Here is a 20,715-nt window from a genome sequence, read left to right on the forward strand (position 1 = left end):
CTAATTTTAATTATATTTGATTTTTTTTTTATTTTTTATAGTGAAAGAACCCAATAAGCCTGGGAAAAAAAATAAAATTTTTTATTAGGTAAAATTCATAAATAATTTTAATTTTATATAAATTATTGATTTTTTTATTTTATTTTTATTTTTTATGATGGTTATGTTAACTTGGTGGCAAAAATAAAATATATTCTTGGAAAATATTTTTATTTTGAAAATATTTTATTTTTAAAAAACACAAAACAGGTTTCAACCCTGTGCGGAATACCAAAATTTTCACTTCTGAAAAGTAGTTTCCAAAAGCAGTGCCAAACACGCACAAAAAAGAAAATCACCCACTAGCCCACTAGGGGCCCTTCATCATCCAAACAAAGCTCGAACAGAGAGGATTGTACAAAAAACCTAAACCCTGCAACCAAAACTGAAATTCCTGACACACCCACAAGGGCAAGAATGTGATTTAGGACACCCAAAGCCAGCCAAAGACAAGATAAAAGCTGTCCCCACTGTTTTTCATGGTAAAACCCCCCAAACAGCACAAGCAAAATTTTCTCTTCTTTTTACCTGCATCTTTCTCGGAGAAAATTAACAAAACCCCTGTGATGAAGGGAGGGTTTTGTATGTGGTTGTTGAGCATTGTGGAGGTGCTAAGGAAGATAAAAAAGAGAGGGGCAGTGTCTCAGTGAGTGCAATTTTGATGGAGTAGTGGAGTGTGTTTTGCTCAGAGGGAAAAGGGTCTTATTTGTAGCGGTGAGAGAGAAAAAGAAAAGGCAAAGAGAGAGAGAGAGGTAGAGAGAGAGGGTGAGAGAGAAAGTAAGAGAGAAAATGGTGGGCTCAGGAGGATCAGATAGGAGCAAAGAAGCAGTTGGGATGATGGCCCTTCATGACGCCCTTAGAAGTGTCTGTCTCAACTCAGACTGGACTTACTCTGTGTTCTGGACCATCCGTCCTCGCCCGTATGTCTCCCTTTCTACACTTTTTCTATCTATCTGTCTGTGATTTTTTGGTTTTCCTGATATTTTCTCAAACGGGTATCTTCCATTTTTGCAGAAGAGTTAGAGGAGGTAATGGGTGCAAGGTTGGAGATGACAACGGCAGCTTGTGAGTGTGGTTTCTGTTTACCCCCTTTTGTTTGGTTGCTGAGAAAAAAACAGTGGGGAAACGGAAAAGAAAGTCAATATTTTGAATGAATTTAATGACTCCTGTAGTTAGGCTTAGTTGAGGGTGGGTGTAGTTTTCTCAGGTCCCACATAGTGAAAGAGTTTGCTTTCACATTCCAATTTATTTATCTTTTCCTGGATTTTCCCACTAGCCAAACAGAGCTTTTTTGTGTTTTCTTGTGAAGACATAGGAGAAAAACAGGGGAAGCTAAGAAAAATTAAATAATAGGAAATTGGGTCTTAGTATGTAATGGTCTAATGATTGGTAACAAAAGATGGATGCTCAGTGTATTATGATTTGGTGTTCTTTTGAGTGATTTCTTGAATTGAGTTTTTTGTTTTTCCCCCCCTTTTCTTTTGAAGGATGTTGATGTGGGAAGATGGGTTTTGCCGAGGCAGAGTTGGAGAGTGTCTGGAAGAGATTGATGGTGAAGATCCTGTCAGAAAAGCCTTCAGCAAAATGTCTATTCAACTTTATAATTATGGAGAAGGGTGGGTACTGGGTAGGTGTTTTTATTTGATTTCATCTCTCTCTCCCTCTCTTTCCCTCTCTCCCTCACTCCCTCCCTCTCTCTCTCTCTCAACAATAGGGAGGAAGCAGAAAAGTGAAAAAATAAAAATAAAAAACAAAAATTCCTCTACATGGGCTTTGATAGGATGAATTGCTTTTATGAGCAGGTTGATGGGGAAGGTTGCATCTGATAAGTGTCATAAATGGGTTTTCAAAGAGCCTTCAGAGTGCGAACCAAATGTCTCCAACTACTGGCAGAGTTCTTTTGATGCTGTAAGTAGAGAGAACCTCAAACACAAACGTTCTCTTTTGATTGGGTATTTGATGAAACTAATTACCATTGTGTGGGCAAATAGTGGGTGATTTGATAAATTTGGAGAAATGGGTTCTTTTTGGCTTCGTGTCGTGGTCTATTATATGTTAATGATTGATGATGTTCTTAGCTTTTGGTTGAATTAATTGCAGCTTCCTCCTGAATGGACCGATCAGTTTGAGTCAGGCATTCAGGTCAGAATCACAGTAGTTTGTGGTTTTCTATTGTTGGTCTTTGCGTTATTTGCATTATTGCTTCTTTTCTCTGTCCCTTAATTTTGTCATCTTTGTATGTCCCTTGACCAGACCATAGCTGTAATTCAAGCTGGCCATGGCCTTCTTCAACTCGGTTCCTGCAAGATTGTGAGTTTCATTTGTTTTTGTGCTTTGATCATCTCTTGTCCTGCTAGTAATTCTTGATATTTTTCAGATTTTGTTGATATATGTATGCGTTTGAGCCATTGTTTCCTTGAAAGGAGTTGATCTCATTGAGATTATGTATGCTCAGATACCGGAAGACCTTCATTTTGTGCTGAGAATGCGGCATACCTTTGAATCTCTTGGGTATCAATCTGGGTTCTACCTCTCCCAGCTTTTCTCTTCAACTAGAAACACTTCCTCTTCTTCCTCACTTCCTTCCAAGCAATCCACCATCCCAAGCCGCCCGCCGCCTCCCATCTTTAATTGGGGCCAAAGGTCGCTTCCATCTGCGACTTCCATGCTTGCTTCTCCCAATTTTCAAAACTCTGCTAGGCTTGGATTTCCACACACGAAAGACGAGACCCATATGTTTCTCCTTCCTCATTCATCTGAAACCCGAATAGAAGATATGATGGCAGATCATGAAAATGACATCAAATGGCCAAATGGGTTGTCTTTCTATAATGCTCTAACTGGACGAAGTGATGACGCCAAGCTTCTGTTCAGCCCTGAGGGGCTAGGAAACAAGCCAGACCAAAATCACCACCCTCTTATCCTCGAAGGAAAGAATCCAAATCCGCATTCAGACTCAAACCCCAATGAGTTTCTGAGCTTGGACAGCCACCCAGAGACCGTCCGGAAGATGGAAAACAAGTTCAAGAGGAGCTTTACCTTGCCTGCAAGAATGGCTTCATCATCATCTTCAACTTCACTCGATCACCATCAGCACCACCCTGTGGAATATAGAAATTCCGAAGCCGGGATGTATCCAGATGTCATGGAGACCTTCTTGGAGTGATCATCTCAGGAAGCTATAGGGTTAGACCATAAAGAATGAGATGTTGTATGTAGGGAAAGCTTCTGTGGCTCTCTTGCTGCGCACATTCTTGTGCTTGTTTTTTAGTCTCTTTTACATCTTGTGTTTCCTTGATCCATTTACTGAACTTTTTTCCACTATTTGTTGTAGTTTTTCCAATCATAAGTTTTCCTTTCAACTTTTCCCACAATCCTACTAAAATTTCAAACAGGAATGGTGAGAATTTGAATCATTTGTGCTGCAACTGAAGTGGGGTTAAAGTTACACAAACCTTTCTTGGCTTACAGGGAATCTTGCCATCACCATTTCTTGCTTTTCATTCTTGGGAGAAACCCACTTTGTTTTTTCTACCTTTTGGTTGAAAATTTTAAGAAACTTAACTTTCAGAAGCGATATCTTCAAAACACAGAATGGAATCTTTCAATTTTAATGTATCTTTCCCACGTCCATATATTTGTTGGTGCACAATGTCTAAGCCTTTCATACATAGATCCAAAAGCAAGAATTTCAGTGAAATGACCCAAGATTATTGATCTTGGAGTAATTTTGTTTTTTTATTTTATTTTATTTTATTTTAATTATATCTATTTATTTATTTAGTTTTTATCCATTTGACCCATTTAGGACAAAATATAATTGTTTTGGCTCCACCACAGCCTAGACTTAAATATGACATCTTTTTCTTTTGACCATCTTTCAAATTAGTGTTTTTTTTTTTTTTTTTTTTAAATCCTTGTTCTTTTTTTTGGGGTTGGATCACCTTGAAAGTGACTAATGTTCCACTTAAAAATTATCAATTATTTTTCTTAAAAACTTCATTAAATCATTGTCTTGAAAACACCCTTTGCCAAGAAGTTATCAATCTTTGTTTGAAGGTTATTCAATCATCACCTTGAAACATTGAGTCTCCATTTACCTTGAATTCAGTGTTAAAATGAGTTGTATTTTGTCTAAAATTGAACCAAATAAGAATGAGAATTTATGCATATGGTATAAGAATATTAGGGGAGACATCTTTTTGAGATGAAATATTCAAGTTGATGCTATATCCTAAGTTTAACCCATATGAAAGACTCTAAATTAATGGTCTTTTTATGCTAAAATCTATACTGAATTCACATTGGGAGAGCTCGATGAGCTTGATTTTATGAAAGAAAACCAGACACCACTCAATCTTTTGCTGCTAACTGTCAGCTGAAAAACAGTCATGTTGATTACAAATCACAACCCTTTACAGCATATAGCTCTTAGGTCCTTTTATATATATATAAAAGAGCTTGAAATATCAGACAAAACCACAACAGAATCATCAATAGATCATGAATGTAATCTTCTGATAGCATTTTGGGAGTAGTTTCTTTGTTTTGAATGTAAAAATTAAAGCAGTTTTTGCTTTCAAAAGCAGGAAAAACACATCAAAATGCTAGCAGATGACCCCATAAAAAATGCTTGACAAATGAAAACCCCAGATCCATGAGTTGTTACCCTGACTTGATATTTTCTTTCCTTGATGGTTCCATGGCATGGCATTCTCTGCAGGCTGACATGAATGACCTGAAAAACCTCCATCCAATCCCGGGTTTCGCCCTCCTCTTCTCCACAGCCACCTTCTTCTGCCTCAACTGGTCATCTTGCACTGCAGCTCCAGCTCTTTTCCGACGCGAAGGCTCACGGCTCAGGACCGGTGCTGGTGTGATGAACTGCCATCTCTGAGAATTCCCATATGGTTGAGCCAAAACAGGCCTATTTGCAAGGTACCCGTCTCTTGTTATCGCGGTTTTCGCCACAACTTTGGCCTGCATAGTAGTCCATGCTCTCATCCTCTCAGAATTATCGCTTGAGCTTGTCCTTGCACTGCTACAGCTGCTGCTTCTACTGCTTGTGCTATTGCTTCTGGACGACACCAATGAGTCTTTGCTGCTAATGCTGCTTGTTCTGCTGTTTGCTCGGGTGATATCGGTCCGAGGACTAGCCGATTGGCAGGGAAACACATGCGGTAAAAGCTTGCCATTGCAGAACAAGTGATCAGCTGGGGAGCTCTTGCTTGAAGGCAAGTCTGGTGTAACACAACCAAACTCAAACTCAGAGTCTTGGTCCTGACTGTGAAAAGAGAAAATATCACCGGAACTCTTGTGCTGCCGGCGACTTTCCATTGGATCATCTGACACTTTGTGTACAAAATGTGTCTCTATTTATATCCAAACCTCGAGTCTCTGATATGATCGATGTAACAAGGTTGGCCGTCTTCTCGGGAGCGTGACATGTGGAACGATCTGGACCGTTTGGTGGATGGTCCTGATCAGCTTAGTGGTCTTAATCATGTACGTCTTCTTGCCAACCCTAACCTTTGATTCAAACACATGGTGTTGCAATAATCTTTGTAAGTGAGGGATATTCCAAAGTGCTTGTGTTATAATATAATTAGTCTTATTAATCAAACTTGAGCCTCACATTTTGCCAATGGCCCACCTTGTAATCGATCCATATCATCCATCCAGGGTTTCAATTTGAATGGCATTGATGAAAGAGTTAGGTGGTCGGACATGAAACGATTGTTAATAATGCATCTTAATTTGTTGATAGAAGCGGGTTTTAAAACTTAGAAGGTCTTAGTGTGACTCTACTAGAACTAATCATATAATTACAACAAAGTTCCCGATTTGACTTTAATACCTTAAACCTTAATGAAAGTAGAGGTGGAACACGAGGAAATATTCTCCATAAACCCTTGATTATTTTAGAATAGCTCTCAATCTTTTTCCATATCTCTGTCTATTTGCTATTGTTTTAGAGGGACACAGCCTCCAAGAAACACTCTTTCATGTAAAGCAAAGAATGGAGCTTGGAAGGGAGGGTGGTACATAATATAATTGCAGGGCTGAGGCTCCCAGAAGGACCATGCAATGATGGGTTCAACATAGCCTCCTTTTTTCCATTTTTATTTTTTATTTTTTATATTTTTTTGTGTGTTGTGGGAAAAAAAAGGCAAGTGTGGGGACTGAGGTCCATACAAAAGAATGGGTCAACAAACACAAAGCTTTCTTTTGTGTTGTGGAAGCAAAAAGGGGCAATGAGTAGGGACTGCTTGAATGAAATCAAAGCTTATTTTAATTTGATCAGACACTTTCTTCACTCCCAAACATGGTGACAAGTTTTCCTTAGAAAATTCTTTTGTCTCCCATTTGAGGTTTCTGTGATGGGCCCATGGGCCCATTTCCATCTCATTCTGCTTTTTGGGTCAAGCCTGGTTTGGTCTCCATTCTTCCCCACCTCCCAATTCATTTCTTAATCTTCCTTGGTTGATGGTAGGACCCCTGATATTAAAACCCTACTCATTGGAGCTTCGTTGAGTCGAGTCGACTCGTTCGGTCTCGATGAGCTAACTCAGTACCCTATTTATATCATATTATTATTATTATTATTATTATTATTATGATTTTGATTTTATAAAAATGAGGTTGAGTTGAATGTCTTGGATTAGAGTTCAAGTTGGATTGAGTTTGGGTTAATTGTTTTTTTAATTCAGATTGGGCTCGGGTTAGCCAACCCTACTCATTGGAGCCCTATTGAGTTGATTTGACTTGTCTGGTCTTGATAAGTTAACTTGGTACCCTATTTATATCATATTATTATTATTATTATTCCAATTTTATAAAAATGAGGTTAAGTTAGGTTTGAGTTGAAAACCTTGGGTTAGAATTTTAGTTGGATTGAGTTTGAGTTAATTGTTTTTAAATTCAAATTGAGCTCGAGTTAGCCAACCTCACTCGTTGGATCCTTGTTGAGTCGAGTCAACTTGTCCGGTCTTGATGAGTTAACTCAATACCCTATTATATCATATTATTATTATTATTATTATTCCAATTTTATAAAAATGAGGTTGGATTGAGCTTAAGTTGAGTATTTTGGATTAGAGTTTAAGTTGGATTGAGTTTAGATTAATTGTTTTTTTTTAATTCAAATTGAGCTCGAGTTAGCCAACCCTACTCATTGGAGCCTTGTTGAGTCGAGTCGAGTTGTCCAATCTCGATGAGTTAACTTAGTACCCTATTTATATCATATTATTATTATTATTCCGAGTGTAGAAAAATGAGGTTGAGTTGAGTTTAAGTTAAGTACTTTGAGTTAGAGTTCAGATTATATTAAGTTTAGGTTAATTGCTTTTTAATCCAGATTGAACCCAAGTTAGCCTTCAAAACAAACCAACCCACCCAAGTTGTAACCTTATAGTTTTAAGTTACATCAAATAGAAAGTAAGTTGATAAATAATATAAAGCGAATTATTGGGAGCTTTCTTTTTTGGGTGAGAAGAAGCAAAGAACCTTTTTTTTTTTAAATAAAATTTAATAATTCTTTTTAAAAGTAAAGGCCCCACAAAATCTTTCAAATTTAATAAAGTTACAAAAAAAAAACCTTCATACCATGAAAAGATTAAAGAAGATAATGCTTCTCACTTTCATTAAAAAAAAAAAAAAACTTCCAATTTTAATTGCATTCATATTTGCCATAAACTCAAATAAACGCACAAATAACATATTTATTAGAGAGGTTGCATTAAAAAAAAATGGAGGTTTGTAATTTAATTATCAAAAAAAGATTTTTTTTTTAAATTAAATATAATATATATGTATGTAAATAAAAAAAGTTAAATTATTTTTAAAAATATTTATAAAAAATATAAAATATCTTATATTTATTATAAATAGGAAACCCTTTTCAGAATAAGTTTAACAAATATATATATATATATATATATATATATATATATATATATATATTTTTTTTTTTTAATTATTTTTTTTTGAAGATAAAAAGCAGGGATATAATTTTCCGGGAAAATATAAACAAATTTCCCCGGAAAGGAAAGTCGATGGTGGAAACGCTTCATGACTTTATAGCAAAGAACGCGGTCTGAGATGTGAAAAGGTTCGCGGTGGGTGGGTGGGAGGTCGTGTCAACTGTTGAAGCGACTTCTCCTCCTTGAGCTCACACTTGTCGTTCTCTCCTCTTCTTCGCTCTACACCTATCCCTTTGCCTTTGTTCTCTTCTCTCTCCCCCCCTTCCTCCTCTTACATATACACCCCATCTTCTAATTACAAAATGGCTGGCAAAGAAATCATCAATAAGATGAAGGTAACCCCCCACCCCCACTTTTTTTTTTTTTCGTTTTTTCAATTTTCATTTCTGTAATGGTTTCTTGATAGTTTTAGGTGAACAACGGTGCAATTATGTTACATGGGTTGATGTGATCCTCTTGGGTTTTTATTTATTTTTGGTTTCCCTGTTCTAATTAATGGTGCAATATGGATGTTTGGAGTATAGATGTTGTGGATTCTGGCATTGTTGGGCTATTGGGTGTGATGATGTGAGACCCATTTGAAGGGTTTTTGAGATCATGGTGTCTGTAACCCAGTTTGCCTTTCTTTTTTATTGGGTAGAATACAGGGGTTTGGGGGTTTGGATGTGTGTGAGTGTTGGGAGATGGAAAGGGAGGACACTGATACTGGGCGAAATGGGATTTGAACTCTGGGGAAGAAGTAAAATGCTGTGATGCAATCAAGGGAATGGTTAAGGACTAAGGAGGGAATGGACAAGTAATATGATTATATTTCGATTTTCGGGTTGTTGAAAATTAGTCAGGAGAGTGCAGAACATTTCAATGGAGGGGTCTTTCGTTACCTCGAAAGAAGTGTTCTGAAACTTGGTTTTTTGCAACCCTTAATGTAGGAATGGGAGAAGAAAATTAAGAGCACAAGCCTTGCTAGGATTGTAATAAACTTTGTACCTAAAAGCCCTTTTGTTGAGATTGAGGCTGAAGATTGATAAGCATCTTTGCCATGATAAGCCTACAAATTGGGCACATTGAAGGTTACTGAAGTTTCTATCTTGCTGTTAGACCAACCATGTGAAAATCTTGCTTGCTCACATGCTTCTATATCGAAAATGGTCCATTGGCCCAATCTTGCTAGTTGCCATACTATGTGGAAATTTCTCTCATGTTGATCCAAACTATATTGACTTTGTAGTCCACATATCTTTTGATGCTTATCAACCAGTTCCTTCTATCTCTTATAAGTTGCAATTTCTTGATATGCTAAGCTTTATCATGAACATTGCCACTAGATTATCAGATATAGGCAAAGGAAAAGGATCAGATGGACCATTTGGGTTTGATTGCACACTGCTTAAAACAGATTCGCTCAATAAATCTTTTGTTTTTACCCAACAATTAGTCATTCTGTCCTTTGTGGATGATGAGAGCTACTATATTGAAGCTTACCTATCATTTTTCTCCCTGGAGAACACCAAACATGTCCTATAAAATTCTTGTCATGATCTGACAGTGAAGGGAAAGAATACTGTTCAGCTTCTCAAAATTTCCCAAGAGTTTGTCCAACCCACTTGACCATAATTCATAGTGTTGTGACAAGGTACAGAGTGAGCCATTTTAGTGGAGGATAAAAGCAATGTTCCACATTGCCAGGGATCTGGCTGTCAATATTCGGAGTTTGGCCACCCTTATGACATCTTTGCTGTAACGTGTTTGACATGTTTGTACATGTTTTATGGAATCTACATGCCATTTCGACTGATAGATCCTGTCTTTGATATTGCCCCCTGCAGATTTCTCTTTAGTTGTAACCACAATTTTGTCTTGCTGTTTTTAATGATCACCTATCTACATGAGCAACCTGGAAATTGCTGTTTTTGAACAAATAACCATCCTGCATCAGAAAATCGCATGTCAAAGCTCCTAAATTTCAGACTATATACGGCCAAAGTCAGTCTGTTGCAATTCCTTCAAAACTCTGTATAGCAGTTGTGCCAATGGTGTCTTTCAAAAGAGATCTCCCACTCAAATCATATGGGAGTTTATATAAGTACCCACTTTGTATGAATCACGGAGTTGCAACTTTTCAACTCCACTAGCTTTTCATGCTGAAATTTCAGCACTTGTTGATTGCTTACTTATGTGCTTTAAGCTGATGATCAGTATGAAGGATGAACAAGCCTGAAGTATATCGGTGAAGCACAACCAGGAAATGCTTAATATTGTGAGCCAGTCACTTTCCTTATATTTCTATTAGGACAAATTAAAAATATTGTTTAAGAGAAAAACTTAAAAGAGGAATTTTGTTGAAATATTTATCCTTTAACTACTTTTGAACATGGTTTTAAGTTGAGGTATTGGTTGTTGACTCAGTAGGTCTTGGGCTCAACATCTTAGATCAATATCAGAAAAATTTTAGACAAATAATTACAATTAGACAGATTCAACAAATTAATAAAAAAAGCATTTATGACATTTTACATTATCTAAAATGGTTACAAAAGCATGTGTTTGAGTTGGTTGGTGATAGTTTTAAGAATTGAATGCTCTTAAAACATTTACCATACCCATTTTTACACTCAATACCAATTTTTGATAATTGGTGTATTTTGAAAATAAAAAATGAAAATAATAAAAAGAAATTTGATTAATAAAAAAATAATTATTTGAAAATAATTGAGTTTGAATTTTTTGTTTATGCTTATGTATTGAGGTAGAGTCATGGTGGCCATGATCTAGGCAGATGCCAACTGGCCGAGACTGGTATATCTTAGCAGATACTTTGAACTATGTTTGCATATCACACGAGGACATGCTTGTTGTAATATCTACTCTTGTTCCAAGCATTGTGTTTGACTTCTTTTAGTCATCTATATCGTGTGTCCCATCAATGGCTGTTCTGTTGAATACTGTTTCACTGATTTGTGCAACCCTCTGAAATTGGTTACATAACTCCAATTCTTGCTCTTCCCTGTTTGAATCACCAGTTTCCAAATATTTGTTGCAGGAAAAAGTTGGGTTGGGTTCATCTTCCTGTGACACTGGCAAAGGGAAGAGCAAGATGTCAAAGAACATAACACATGGCTATCACTTGGTAAAGGGAAAATCAAACCATGCCATGGAAGATTATGTTGTTGCACAATTTAAGAAAGTTGATGACAAAGAGCTTGGTCTGTTTGCAATATTTGATGGTCACTTGAGCCATGATATTCCTAATTATTTGCGGTCTCATTTATTTGATAATATTTTGACAGAGGTAATTCATGATATCTTCATTGCATCATATTTTTTCTTGTTTGGAATTGCTTTCTATGAACTATTTATAGTGTCTGCTTGTGGGTACCCTTAGGCCATTTCTTGAGTGGTGTTTAGGACTTCTGCCTCCATACTCAAAACTTTGAACTTTGACTTGGTTAATTATGGAAATTTGGATGTAGATTAGTTCGCGGTTGTTTTTGAAAATCTGGTTAAAATCTACTGCATTTCTTTTCTCTAATTGTTTGATTAAACATGTTTAGTTTTTGCCTTTTCTTTCCTTCTCTGCCTCTGGTGCTTTTTTGGGTTTGTTAAAGGGATAGCAATCTCAGCATCTTTTCTCTTGCTGCGACTAGCCTGACTTCTGGACTGAAACGGAGGAGGCAATTAGAAGAGCATATCATAATACTGATACTACAATTTTGGAGAAATCAGCTGATTTGGGTAAAGGGGGATCAACAGCAGTTACAGCAATATTAATTAATGGGCATAAGTTGATAGTAGCCAATGTCGGGGATTCTCGAGCTGTCATATGCAGAAATGGGGTGGTCAAACAACTATCAGTTGATCATGAGCCGAGCAAGGAACGAAAGAACATTGAGGACAGAGGTGGTTTTGTATCAAACTTCCCAGGTAAAATGATGTCTGAAATATGAACAGATTCTTTTAAGGTTGTCCAGACACCACATGGCAATTATATCATTCCATCATCTATATTTTGACTTGGCTATGTTTCTTTCTGAACACTTATTTAATGTAAGTTCATTTTAAGATTTTCACGACTGTTCTCTTAATAGTCTTTGAGGACTCTATTGGGAACAAAAACCATGCTCCCTATCTTATGGGAATTAAATAAAGACATTTCACTTCCCTGTGCGCTCAAACGAGCCGTTTAAACCCCATCATGGGATACCACATGTAATGACCAACAGGGATTCTGAAGAGGGTTGTATAGCTTTTCAATTGATATAAGTTGCTTCTGCATGTTTCCTTTCCTGGTATTATGGTGGTATGCATTTTCTATTCTTATTTTTGCGATTAACCATCAGTTTTTTATTTTTTATTTATTTTATTTACCACTGTCCTAGTATGTTAATGTGATATCAATGTCTTCAATGGGACTATCACCAATAGCGATGTTTTCACACTGCCTCCTTACTGCAAATCATCCATTCTCAGAGGAGTTCTTATGTATTTGTGATTAATTCAGGGGATGTTCCTCGTGTTGATGGGCAGTTGGCAGTTGCAAGGGCTTTTGGTGACAAGAGCTTGAAGGGACACCTCAGTTCAGAACCAGATGTGGTGGTAGAGCACATATATGATGATACAGAGTTTGCTATTTTGGCAAGTGATGGATTATGGAAGGTTTGTTACCTTCCAACTTCCAGTAATGCTATCTTCCAGTAATATAGACTTTATCGTAAACTATCCATTGCATGGAAATAAAATTATTTAGGCTAACACTGGGGAAGAAATGCTAGGAAGAATTGGCTACATGTTCAAGGAAATGTATCAGTTTTCTGGACAAATGAAGTCCCATGGAAGTATTCTAACTAGATTTCAATATGTAACTTGCTTGATGACCGATAAACCTGTTTATCACAAACCTAGATCGTACATGAGTACTGAACTGATTCCTAGGAAACACTTAGTCATTAGAGAGGTTAAGAAAGCCCTACTTAGTGGCTGCAAAAGAAGAATGCCCTAATATTGCATACTTGAGCACCTTCGACACACTCCCCCTAAATGATCCTTTCATAGAATGTGGTTAATAGATACAAAACTCTGAGTCCAACAACTATAACTCAAGAGAAATGCATCATATGATAGTGTAACCTCTGCAGTGCACCTGACTAAAGAAGAGAATATCGTTTACAGATAGTTGTATGTTTGTGCCTCAAAAGCCCTTGTGGTCGAGCAATATTTTGACAATGTGGATGTTGGGTGTCATTCATCTTCTTTTCCAATGTAATGTAATTGGCATGGACTGAAATCCAGGTAATGACGAACCAAGAAGCAGCAGACTCAATCAAGAACATAAAGGATGCCAGGGCTGCAGCAAAGCACCTTACTGAAGAGGCACTGATTAGGAAGAGCACAGACGATATCTCCTGCATAGTAGTAAGATTCCAGTGAGATGCTTTCTTGCTTCTTGTTGTGCTTTTCTTTGTTGGATTGGGGATGAACTCTCTTCATGATCTCCTTGGTGTTTGGTTGAGTATGCTGTAAAAATGAACCTGATGCATGTCTTTTGTTGCCACTGTAAAGGTCTTCTCTCTCTGTTTTTCTACTGTATCAGTATTGGAGGTTCAAGCTCATACTGCAGCTGAAATGCCAAATGATATATTGCAAACCTTCTTTGTGTGTTGTATGGTAAAAGAAGAAGATCAAACATGACTCCTGTTTGGGTGTTTTGAGTGACTTTTAGAACTAGAATCATTCTATTTTTTGCTGGGATTATTTGATTGAACGGGATGAAATAATCCCAACTTTATAAAAGTAATTTCTCCCGTCTTTGAACTTGAAAAATAATGATATAAATGTCTTTTAATATTAGATTATTTTTTATATAAGTTTAGACTTAAAAAAAAAAAAAACATTAGGGGTGGTTTTGTCAAAAATTGGACATTATTTTAATTTGCAAGTTTAATATTATTATTATTTTTAATCAAATAACCCTTTTTGTTTTTATTGGAAATTGGTATCTGCCTTCCTTAACTTTGACATGAAATTAAGGTGGTGTTTGTTTTTTGGTTAAATAGAAAAAGTCAAAATATTTAGTTTTTTTTTATTCAGCTAAAAGTAACTTGTTGACATGAACTTATTATCAATAAGTTCAATTTAGTTATGTTGGATGATGTCAACATATTATTTTTAGTTTAATAAAAAAAGTTAAATATTTTGGCTTTTTTTATTCAGTCAAAAAACAAACATCACTTAAGTTATCAACTATCATATTTTTTAAAAGAATAAAAATAAATAAAATTATTTGTATAAATACATTTTAATTTTTAAAAATATTTTTTAATTTTATTTTATAAAAAAATTGTAAATTTAATTTATATAATGTTAATTAAGCTTAATTTGAGTTTTTTTAAAAGTAAAAATTATTTTTTATTATAAATAAATTAAAAGTAAATATTTTTTTAGTGAAATATGAATGTTAATATTATAGTAAAATTATAAATTATATTTTTAGTAATATTATAAAATATGGATGTTAATATCTTTATAAAGATATAATTAATTATTTTTAAAATGTAAATAATGATAATTTTAAAATAATAATTGTTAATAATATTTTATTTAAATTTAAAAATATGTAAAGTTTTAAGTTCTTTTTTTTTTAATATGTAAATAAGTTAAGTTTTTTATTATATGTATATATTTAATGTTTAATAAAAAATGGAATATTTTGGACTAATTTTGATTTGGTTTGTGATTGATTGAATCAATTTTTTGAATTCTTAATTATTCTTAAAAATTGGTAGATTAAATAAAGAATCTAAAATATTATGTCATTTAATTTGGTTTCACTTGAACTAGTGACAACATTAAGAAAAGATAATTATGTACAAAAGACAATCATAAATTTATAACTCATTTGGGATCAGATTTGATTGAGTCTATTTTTGAGTTATATTATTTTTAAAAATTATGAGACTCATCACTAAATTTAACAAATTAAGTCTCGCTTGATTTGAAGTTCATTTGTTTATTGAGAAAATTTGTACAAACGTAGTTATGTGCTAAGAAGAAACAACATAGTCATTGTCTATTAATTTTAGTCCATAAATTTTTAGTTGAGATTGAGTTATTTTTCGAGTTTTAAATTATTTTTTAAAATTAATAGACTTGCTAAGGAATACAACGCTTTACATCTTTCTATTTGTTCAGGGAAAAAATTTTAAAAACTATTTTAATATTAAAACCTAAATAAAAAGACAACAGATTGAAAATTTAAATATTTTAATATTAATAAAAACTTCTTTCTTGAATAATTCAATTTGAAGAAGTAATTTACTAACCAAAATTATAAGTTACCCTTTTAAAAATAAAATGATAAAATACATGGTAGATATCATACTAAATAAATAGAACTAAATTAATTGAAGATATCATCAATGATTTTATTATTTTTTATTAATTACAATCTAAATGAATGGATTAGAAAAGTAATAATAATAATAATATATTTTCAAGTCAAACAAAGTTACAAAATCAATTTGGTACAACATTAGAGCTACACTACACCTTGGGAGTGCTTATGAACTTAGTTGAAATATCAAACAACGAAATCATTTTTTTAGAGTTATAAAATAAAAGGATTTGAATTGAAATGAATGAAAAAGAGAACAATACATGTGATAAGAAATAATTATAACTTTTCAAGTCAAACAAAATCAATTCGATATTAAATTAGAGGTACATTACGTTGGTTGATTGTTCATGATTTTCGTTGAGATCATCTTGTTAGACCAAGGTTTGGTTAATCTTAATTTTAATAATAATAAAACAAAGTTTGGATATAATTGTTTATCTTAAGTAAAAGAAAATATCTCAAAGAAAAGAACTTTCAAGACTTTACTTGTCTAGGATTTCTTTGTAAAGCTGTTGATGTATTAGAACCATGCATTTTATTTTTTACTTAAGTGTTTAAAGTCATCCAAATACTAATTTGTTTTAATTTTTAATTTTTAATTTTTATAATCAGATGATTTCATGTTTTCAATTAAAAATCTTGAATGATCGATTAATTTTTTTGATTTATCGCATCAAAACACAATTTATAACTAAATTCACTATTCTAGAGTAGCTTGTACCTGATTAAAAAATGGTTTCAATACAAACTATCATAGTATAGTGGTTTTTAGGCGTCGTCCACTAGGATGAATTATTTTCGGTACTTAAGGATTGAATGGGAGGATAAAAAGTGATTGTTATAAAGTGAAATCAATTTGAAAATTTATGGTGAAAAATCAATTTAACAATGGTCTCAAATTGAAAAGAACAATGAAATGTAAACTAGAAGAAAATTAATAGGAAATGAAATTCTTGGAGTTAGGATTTTCTGGAAAACAATTTACATGGTGAATAGATGTTGAGATCTAATTTCATCAAGTTAGATTGAAAACCTAAATTCTCATCTAAATCGATTTTAGATGTAGTTTTAAGTCTAGATCTAATTTATCTTCAAATTAGGTTATTTAATCCAAGATATCAATTTAAATTATAAATTTAGTTCATCTTAAATCATCTTCCAATGATTCATACAATGCAACTATTTGATTTCATTAAATCTACTTTTAAGAATTTAATGAATCCACCTAGTTTGCAATGTAATAGTCATCCAAGACAATTTGAATAGAAAACCCCCAAAATCCAATCAATCAATCAATTGGATCAAATTACCTTTGTAATTCAAGCTCATTTCTCTAATTCACCATGGATCTTGCTTCAAGATCCTCATTCCTCTTAGAAAAACGAGATTTAACCACTCATGCTTGGAGATTTGGTCTCACAAGACATGTTTGGCTAGTGAGAAAATGAAGGAAAGTAGAGAATTCTATTGAAAAAGAAAATATGGAAAATCTACAATTAGAAAATGTTCAAAAAAATTTCTCATCCTCCATCTTCTTCATGAAGAATTGAAGTTTCTATTTATAGGACATGGTCAAGTGGACACTCGGCATCATCTAAGATGTCTTTCAGAAGCTTCTTCATCAAACAATTTGGAGTTTAACAACAAAATGACCATTTTGCACGAGCTCAACCAATTCCGCATGGTTGTGTGAAATCAATAATTTAGTAGTAGCAGTTATAGCTTTCTGGAGCATTTCGCATGACCGTGTCAAATTTTCACATGATCATGTGAAATTAGCTTGACAATTCTCCTTTGTTTGTAGCACAATTCCACCTTTTGGTCAATTTCGCATAGTAATGCGTGTGAAACCAAGGTTTGGTTAATTTTGATTTTAATGATAACAAAATAAGGTTTAGAACTAATGATTATATTTCAAGTGTGATTAGGCAAGACGATTTCCAAAGTGGAAATCACAAAGACAAATCAAGCCAATGAGAAATCATGAAGAAGAAGACCACCTCAAAGAGAAGTGTTTTTCAAGACCCAAGCTTCATAAGATCTCTTTGTAAGGTTGTTGGTGCACTAGGATTTTCATGCATTACATTATTTACTTAGCACCAAAATCATTCAAAAGTTATTTTGTTTTAAATATTTTAAGAATTGGATGATTTCATATTTTCAACTAAAACCTTGTGTTAAATGTCTTTCAAACTTGTTTTAAAAGGTTTTAAGTTGAAAAAGTTGGTTGTTGAGCCAAAAAATGGCTCAACCAGTTGAACCGGGTGAGGAACCGGTCAACCGCAAGCTCAACCGATCGACCCCCAACTCAACCGGTCGAGGTCCGGGTCGACCCCTAGCTTAACCGATCGAGGTCCGGGTCGACCCATAGCTCAACCGGTCGAGGCTCGGGTAGACCCCCAGCTCAACCGGTCGAGGGTGCAAAAAACTTTCTCTTTCTTCTAGAACGGTTGTTCAATCGGTCAAGGTTGAACCTCAATCGATCGAGGTCCAACGGTTGACCGGTCGAACCCCCAAATGGCTAGTTTGGCTTTTCTCTTCTATAAAAAGGCTCCAATCTTCATTGTTTAAATAACTTAACTTTCCCAAACCTTTCTTGAATATATTTGAGCCTTTAAGAGTGTTTTTGAGTGTACCATTGTTCCAAAACTTGCATATCTTTAGTGCACCATTCAATCCTAGTTCTCTTGTATCATTTGAGCTTAAAGTTCTTGTGTTAGGATTTTTGTGAGATCTTTTATTTGTAAATCCTTGAGAGGAAGTTGTTCAAGAGTGGGATATCTCTTGAGAAATGTAAAAGGTGCTTGGAACCAAAAGTCCAAGAGGGTGAATTGGAATCATAATCAATTGTATTGCTTGAAGGCTTGGTTTGGAAGCCTTGAATTAGTAGAACCTCAAGCTCGGGATTGAAGCTAAAGGAGAGTGGATGTAGGTCGGGTTGCGTCAAACCACTATAAACTCTTGTGTTTGCATTCTCTCTTCCCTATTCTTTAATTTATATGCAATTGTCTTTATATTGCTTATTATATACTTGCAAATAATTGTCTCTTACATTCACATAGTTTAAATTTGCAAAAAGAGACCATCACCCTATTCACCCCCCTTCTAGGGTGATTACCATAGGTTGGATTAGCCTAATTTTTCCTAACAATGCGAAATGGAAATATTTGATTTTTAAGCTTTCTTTTTTCATTTATTTCATTTCTTCCTTTGAATCCACCTCAACTACCTTTAAATCAGCTCCAAATCTCAGTCCAAATACATTGCTTCTTCCTCATCATCCATATTATTTGCCCTCCTCAATTCCATTTCTCTTTTGTCACTCAATGCTTCAAAAATCACCTTGAAATACCTCCAAAACTTCACAAAAATCATTAGTATCTTTTGCCAGGGTAACAATGTATTACTTGGGCATATTAGGCATAATTACTACTCAAAAGGTATGGAATTCATGAGAATTATTATTTAAAATGTGTTGTTTTTAAGTAGTAATCATTGAGTCAAATATTTTTTAAAATTTATCCTAAATTTTTTTAATAAGTTATACCAAAGTTGTTAAAGGTTCCAATCCTTAAAACGAGGTTTTAAGCACTTTACAATGCAAATGGTCAAAGGAGTCAGGAACTAGTTGGGTTCAATTGGTCAAGTGGTATTTTCACACCCTCTCTTTTCTAGTAGCGAATATTTAGTCAGTTAAAGACCAATAAAGGGTCGATTGACCTTTTGACTTCCAATGGTTAGAAGCCTCAAAATAGTGGAATCTTTACTTGATTAAGAGCTTGAAGAGAGTAAGTGTAGGTTGCATCACATTAAACCACTATAAAAACTTGAGTTTACAATCTTTCTTTCTTACTCTTTCATGCAATTACATTTTATTGCATTTATATATAATTCTCATTCACAAATAACTTATCGTGTTTACTTTTATAGCAATTTGGTGTCATTGATTTCATTTATCTTTTCCATTCTTTCAAGTTATCTTTTATTCTTATTAATATTTTTACACTTATTTCCACCCTTTAATTATAAAAAAAAAAAGTTAAAAATGTATGAAGAATAGTATTTTTGAAATTAATAAGTTTTTAAAAATGTTACAAAGACTTGTTATGTGACTTTTTGTGAAGTTAAAAGATATTTGCATAAGTTTTATGGAAAATAATAGGAAAAGAAAAGTGTTAGAAAAATTTTAAAACTTTTTGTTGGGTTAATTTTGGAAAATAACAACAATGAAAATAAAGTATAAAAAAATTATTTACAATTTATATAATTTTCATTCTTGGTATAAGAGAGAAAATAAGGCAAATAAATTCAGAAAACATCCTAGAAAATTTTATAAATTAGAAACTTCCTCTCAAAACTTTTTAAAATTCAATCCCTTCTAGAAAATTAACCACATTAGTCATCAACTTCCACAAATTATTTGTGTAAAATCAAGGCAATTGAATATAGGAAGATTAAGACTGTGTTTGACAGTCTTTCTATTTGAAGTAATCGTTGGCGCACAACTTTCAAGGGGCAATTCTCTATTGGCTACCCTAATTCTCAACCACTTAGTGACTCATTTCAATATAAAGGGTTATTTAGATAGGTGACTCAAAATAAAGGTAAATTTGTAAAAACAACCTCACCAATTAATTGTTTTGAGAAATGACCTAATTTGGACATTTTTACCCTTATTTATTTCCTTCCAAAAACACATTAGATCCCCCACCAAAGACATGATATCCCTTCAAAAGTAGAAAACTTTAGCTTTATTTCTCTCATCACTACTACATCTCTCTCACTTACACTGTGAGTACGTCTCTATACGCCATTTCTGTAATCCACCAATAAAACTAAACTAAGAGAAACAGAAAAGAGTAAGATCATCCACCAAAGACATGGTATCTCCAATAGTAGAACATTTTAGCTCTACATCTCTCATCAATACTACATATGTCTGCATATCTCTTACCAACAATGTGAGTATGTTCCTATACACCATTACTGCAACCCACCATTAAAACTAAGGTAAGAAAAGTAGAGATGATTAAAGAAAAACATATGGCGAGGTCAAATGAAGGTATGTAAACCCATTTGGGAAAAAAATTACCTTAGTTTTGCTATTCTCAACATTATTTGGTTGTAAGGAAAAGAATGAAATTTTTAGAGTAAACATGAGTGAAATTTTTTGTTAAAAAGATTTGTATGAAAAAAGTAAAGTTTGTATTTAACATGTAAAAATTGAACGTAACTAGTATTAAGTTCTTTATATATAAAACTTGAAGATAGTTGAGTACAGTTCAACATGTTAATCTACAACTT

The 20,715-nt window shown here is 33.9% G+C and overlaps 3 protein-coding genes across 3 annotated transcripts; 2 read left to right on the plus strand and 1 right to left on the minus strand.

Moving 5' to 3' along the window:
* Window positions 1–436: 436 nt before the first annotated feature.
* Window positions 437–3,413, plus strand: LOC117909687 (protein RICE SALT SENSITIVE 3-like). Its single transcript, XM_034823788.1, has 7 exons — window positions 437–959; window positions 1,054–1,104; window positions 1,527–1,655; window positions 1,842–1,947; window positions 2,140–2,181; window positions 2,293–2,349; window positions 2,495–3,413. The coding sequence occupies exons 1-7, from the start codon at window positions 829–831 to the stop codon at window positions 3,203–3,205; spliced, it is 1,227 nt and encodes a 408-aa protein (XP_034679679.1). The 5' UTR covers window positions 437–828; the 3' UTR covers window positions 3,206–3,413.
* Window positions 3,414–4,366: 953 nt separating this feature from the next.
* Window positions 4,367–5,376, minus strand: LOC117909065. The gene has a single exon (XM_034822967.1). It carries the CDS (start codon window positions 5,374–5,376, stop codon window positions 4,705–4,707), a length of 672 nt encoding a protein of 223 aa, XP_034678858.1. The 3' UTR covers window positions 4,367–4,704.
* Window positions 5,377–8,156: 2,780 nt separating this feature from the next.
* Window positions 8,157–13,721, plus strand: LOC117909361 (probable protein phosphatase 2C 39). Its single transcript, XM_034823379.1, has 5 exons — window positions 8,157–8,356; window positions 11,062–11,310; window positions 11,666–11,942; window positions 12,520–12,674; window positions 13,308–13,721. The coding sequence occupies exons 1-5, from the start codon at window positions 8,324–8,326 to the stop codon at window positions 13,443–13,445; spliced, it is 852 nt and encodes a 283-aa protein (XP_034679270.1). The 5' UTR covers window positions 8,157–8,323; the 3' UTR covers window positions 13,446–13,721.
* The last annotated feature ends 6,994 nt before the right edge of the window (window positions 13,722–20,715 follow it).

The sequence above is a fragment of the Vitis riparia genome, chromosome 19, assembly GCF_004353265.1.
Source record: "Vitis riparia cultivar Riparia Gloire de Montpellier isolate 1030 chromosome 19, EGFV_Vit.rip_1.0, whole genome shotgun sequence".
Taxonomy (NCBI): Eukaryota; Viridiplantae; Streptophyta; class Magnoliopsida; order Vitales; family Vitaceae; genus Vitis; species Vitis riparia.

What these genes read in the sequence shown, in the direction of transcription:
- LOC117909361 (XM_034823379.1), top strand. Translation starts at nt 8,324, where the DNA reads ATGGCTGGCAAAGAAATCATCAATAAGATGAAG. An exon ending in TTTTGTATCAAACTTCCCAG is followed by an intron (nt 11,943 to 12,519) that starts GTAAAATGATGT and finishes TGATTAATTCAG; the next exon opens with GGGATGTTCCTCGTGTTGAT. An exon ending in CAAGTGATGGATTATGGAAG is followed by an intron (nt 12,675 to 13,307) that starts GTTTGTTACCTT and finishes ACTGAAATCCAG; the next exon opens with GTAATGACGAACCAAGAAGC.
- LOC117909687 (XM_034823788.1), top strand. Translation starts at nt 829, where the DNA reads ATGGTGGGCTCAGGAGGATCAGATAGGAGCAAAGAAGCAGTTGGGATG. An exon ending in GGCAGAGTTCTTTTGATGCT is followed by an intron (nt 1,948 to 2,139) that starts GTAAGTAGAGAG and finishes AATTAATTGCAG; the next exon opens with CTTCCTCCTGAATGGACCGA. An exon ending in AGTTTGAGTCAGGCATTCAG is followed by an intron (nt 2,182 to 2,292) that starts GTCAGAATCACA and finishes TCCCTTGACCAG; the next exon opens with ACCATAGCTGTAATTCAAGC.
- LOC117909065 (XM_034822967.1), bottom strand. Translation starts at nt 5,376, where the DNA reads ATGGAAAGTCGCCGGCAGCACAAGAGTTCCGGTGATATTTTCTCTTTT.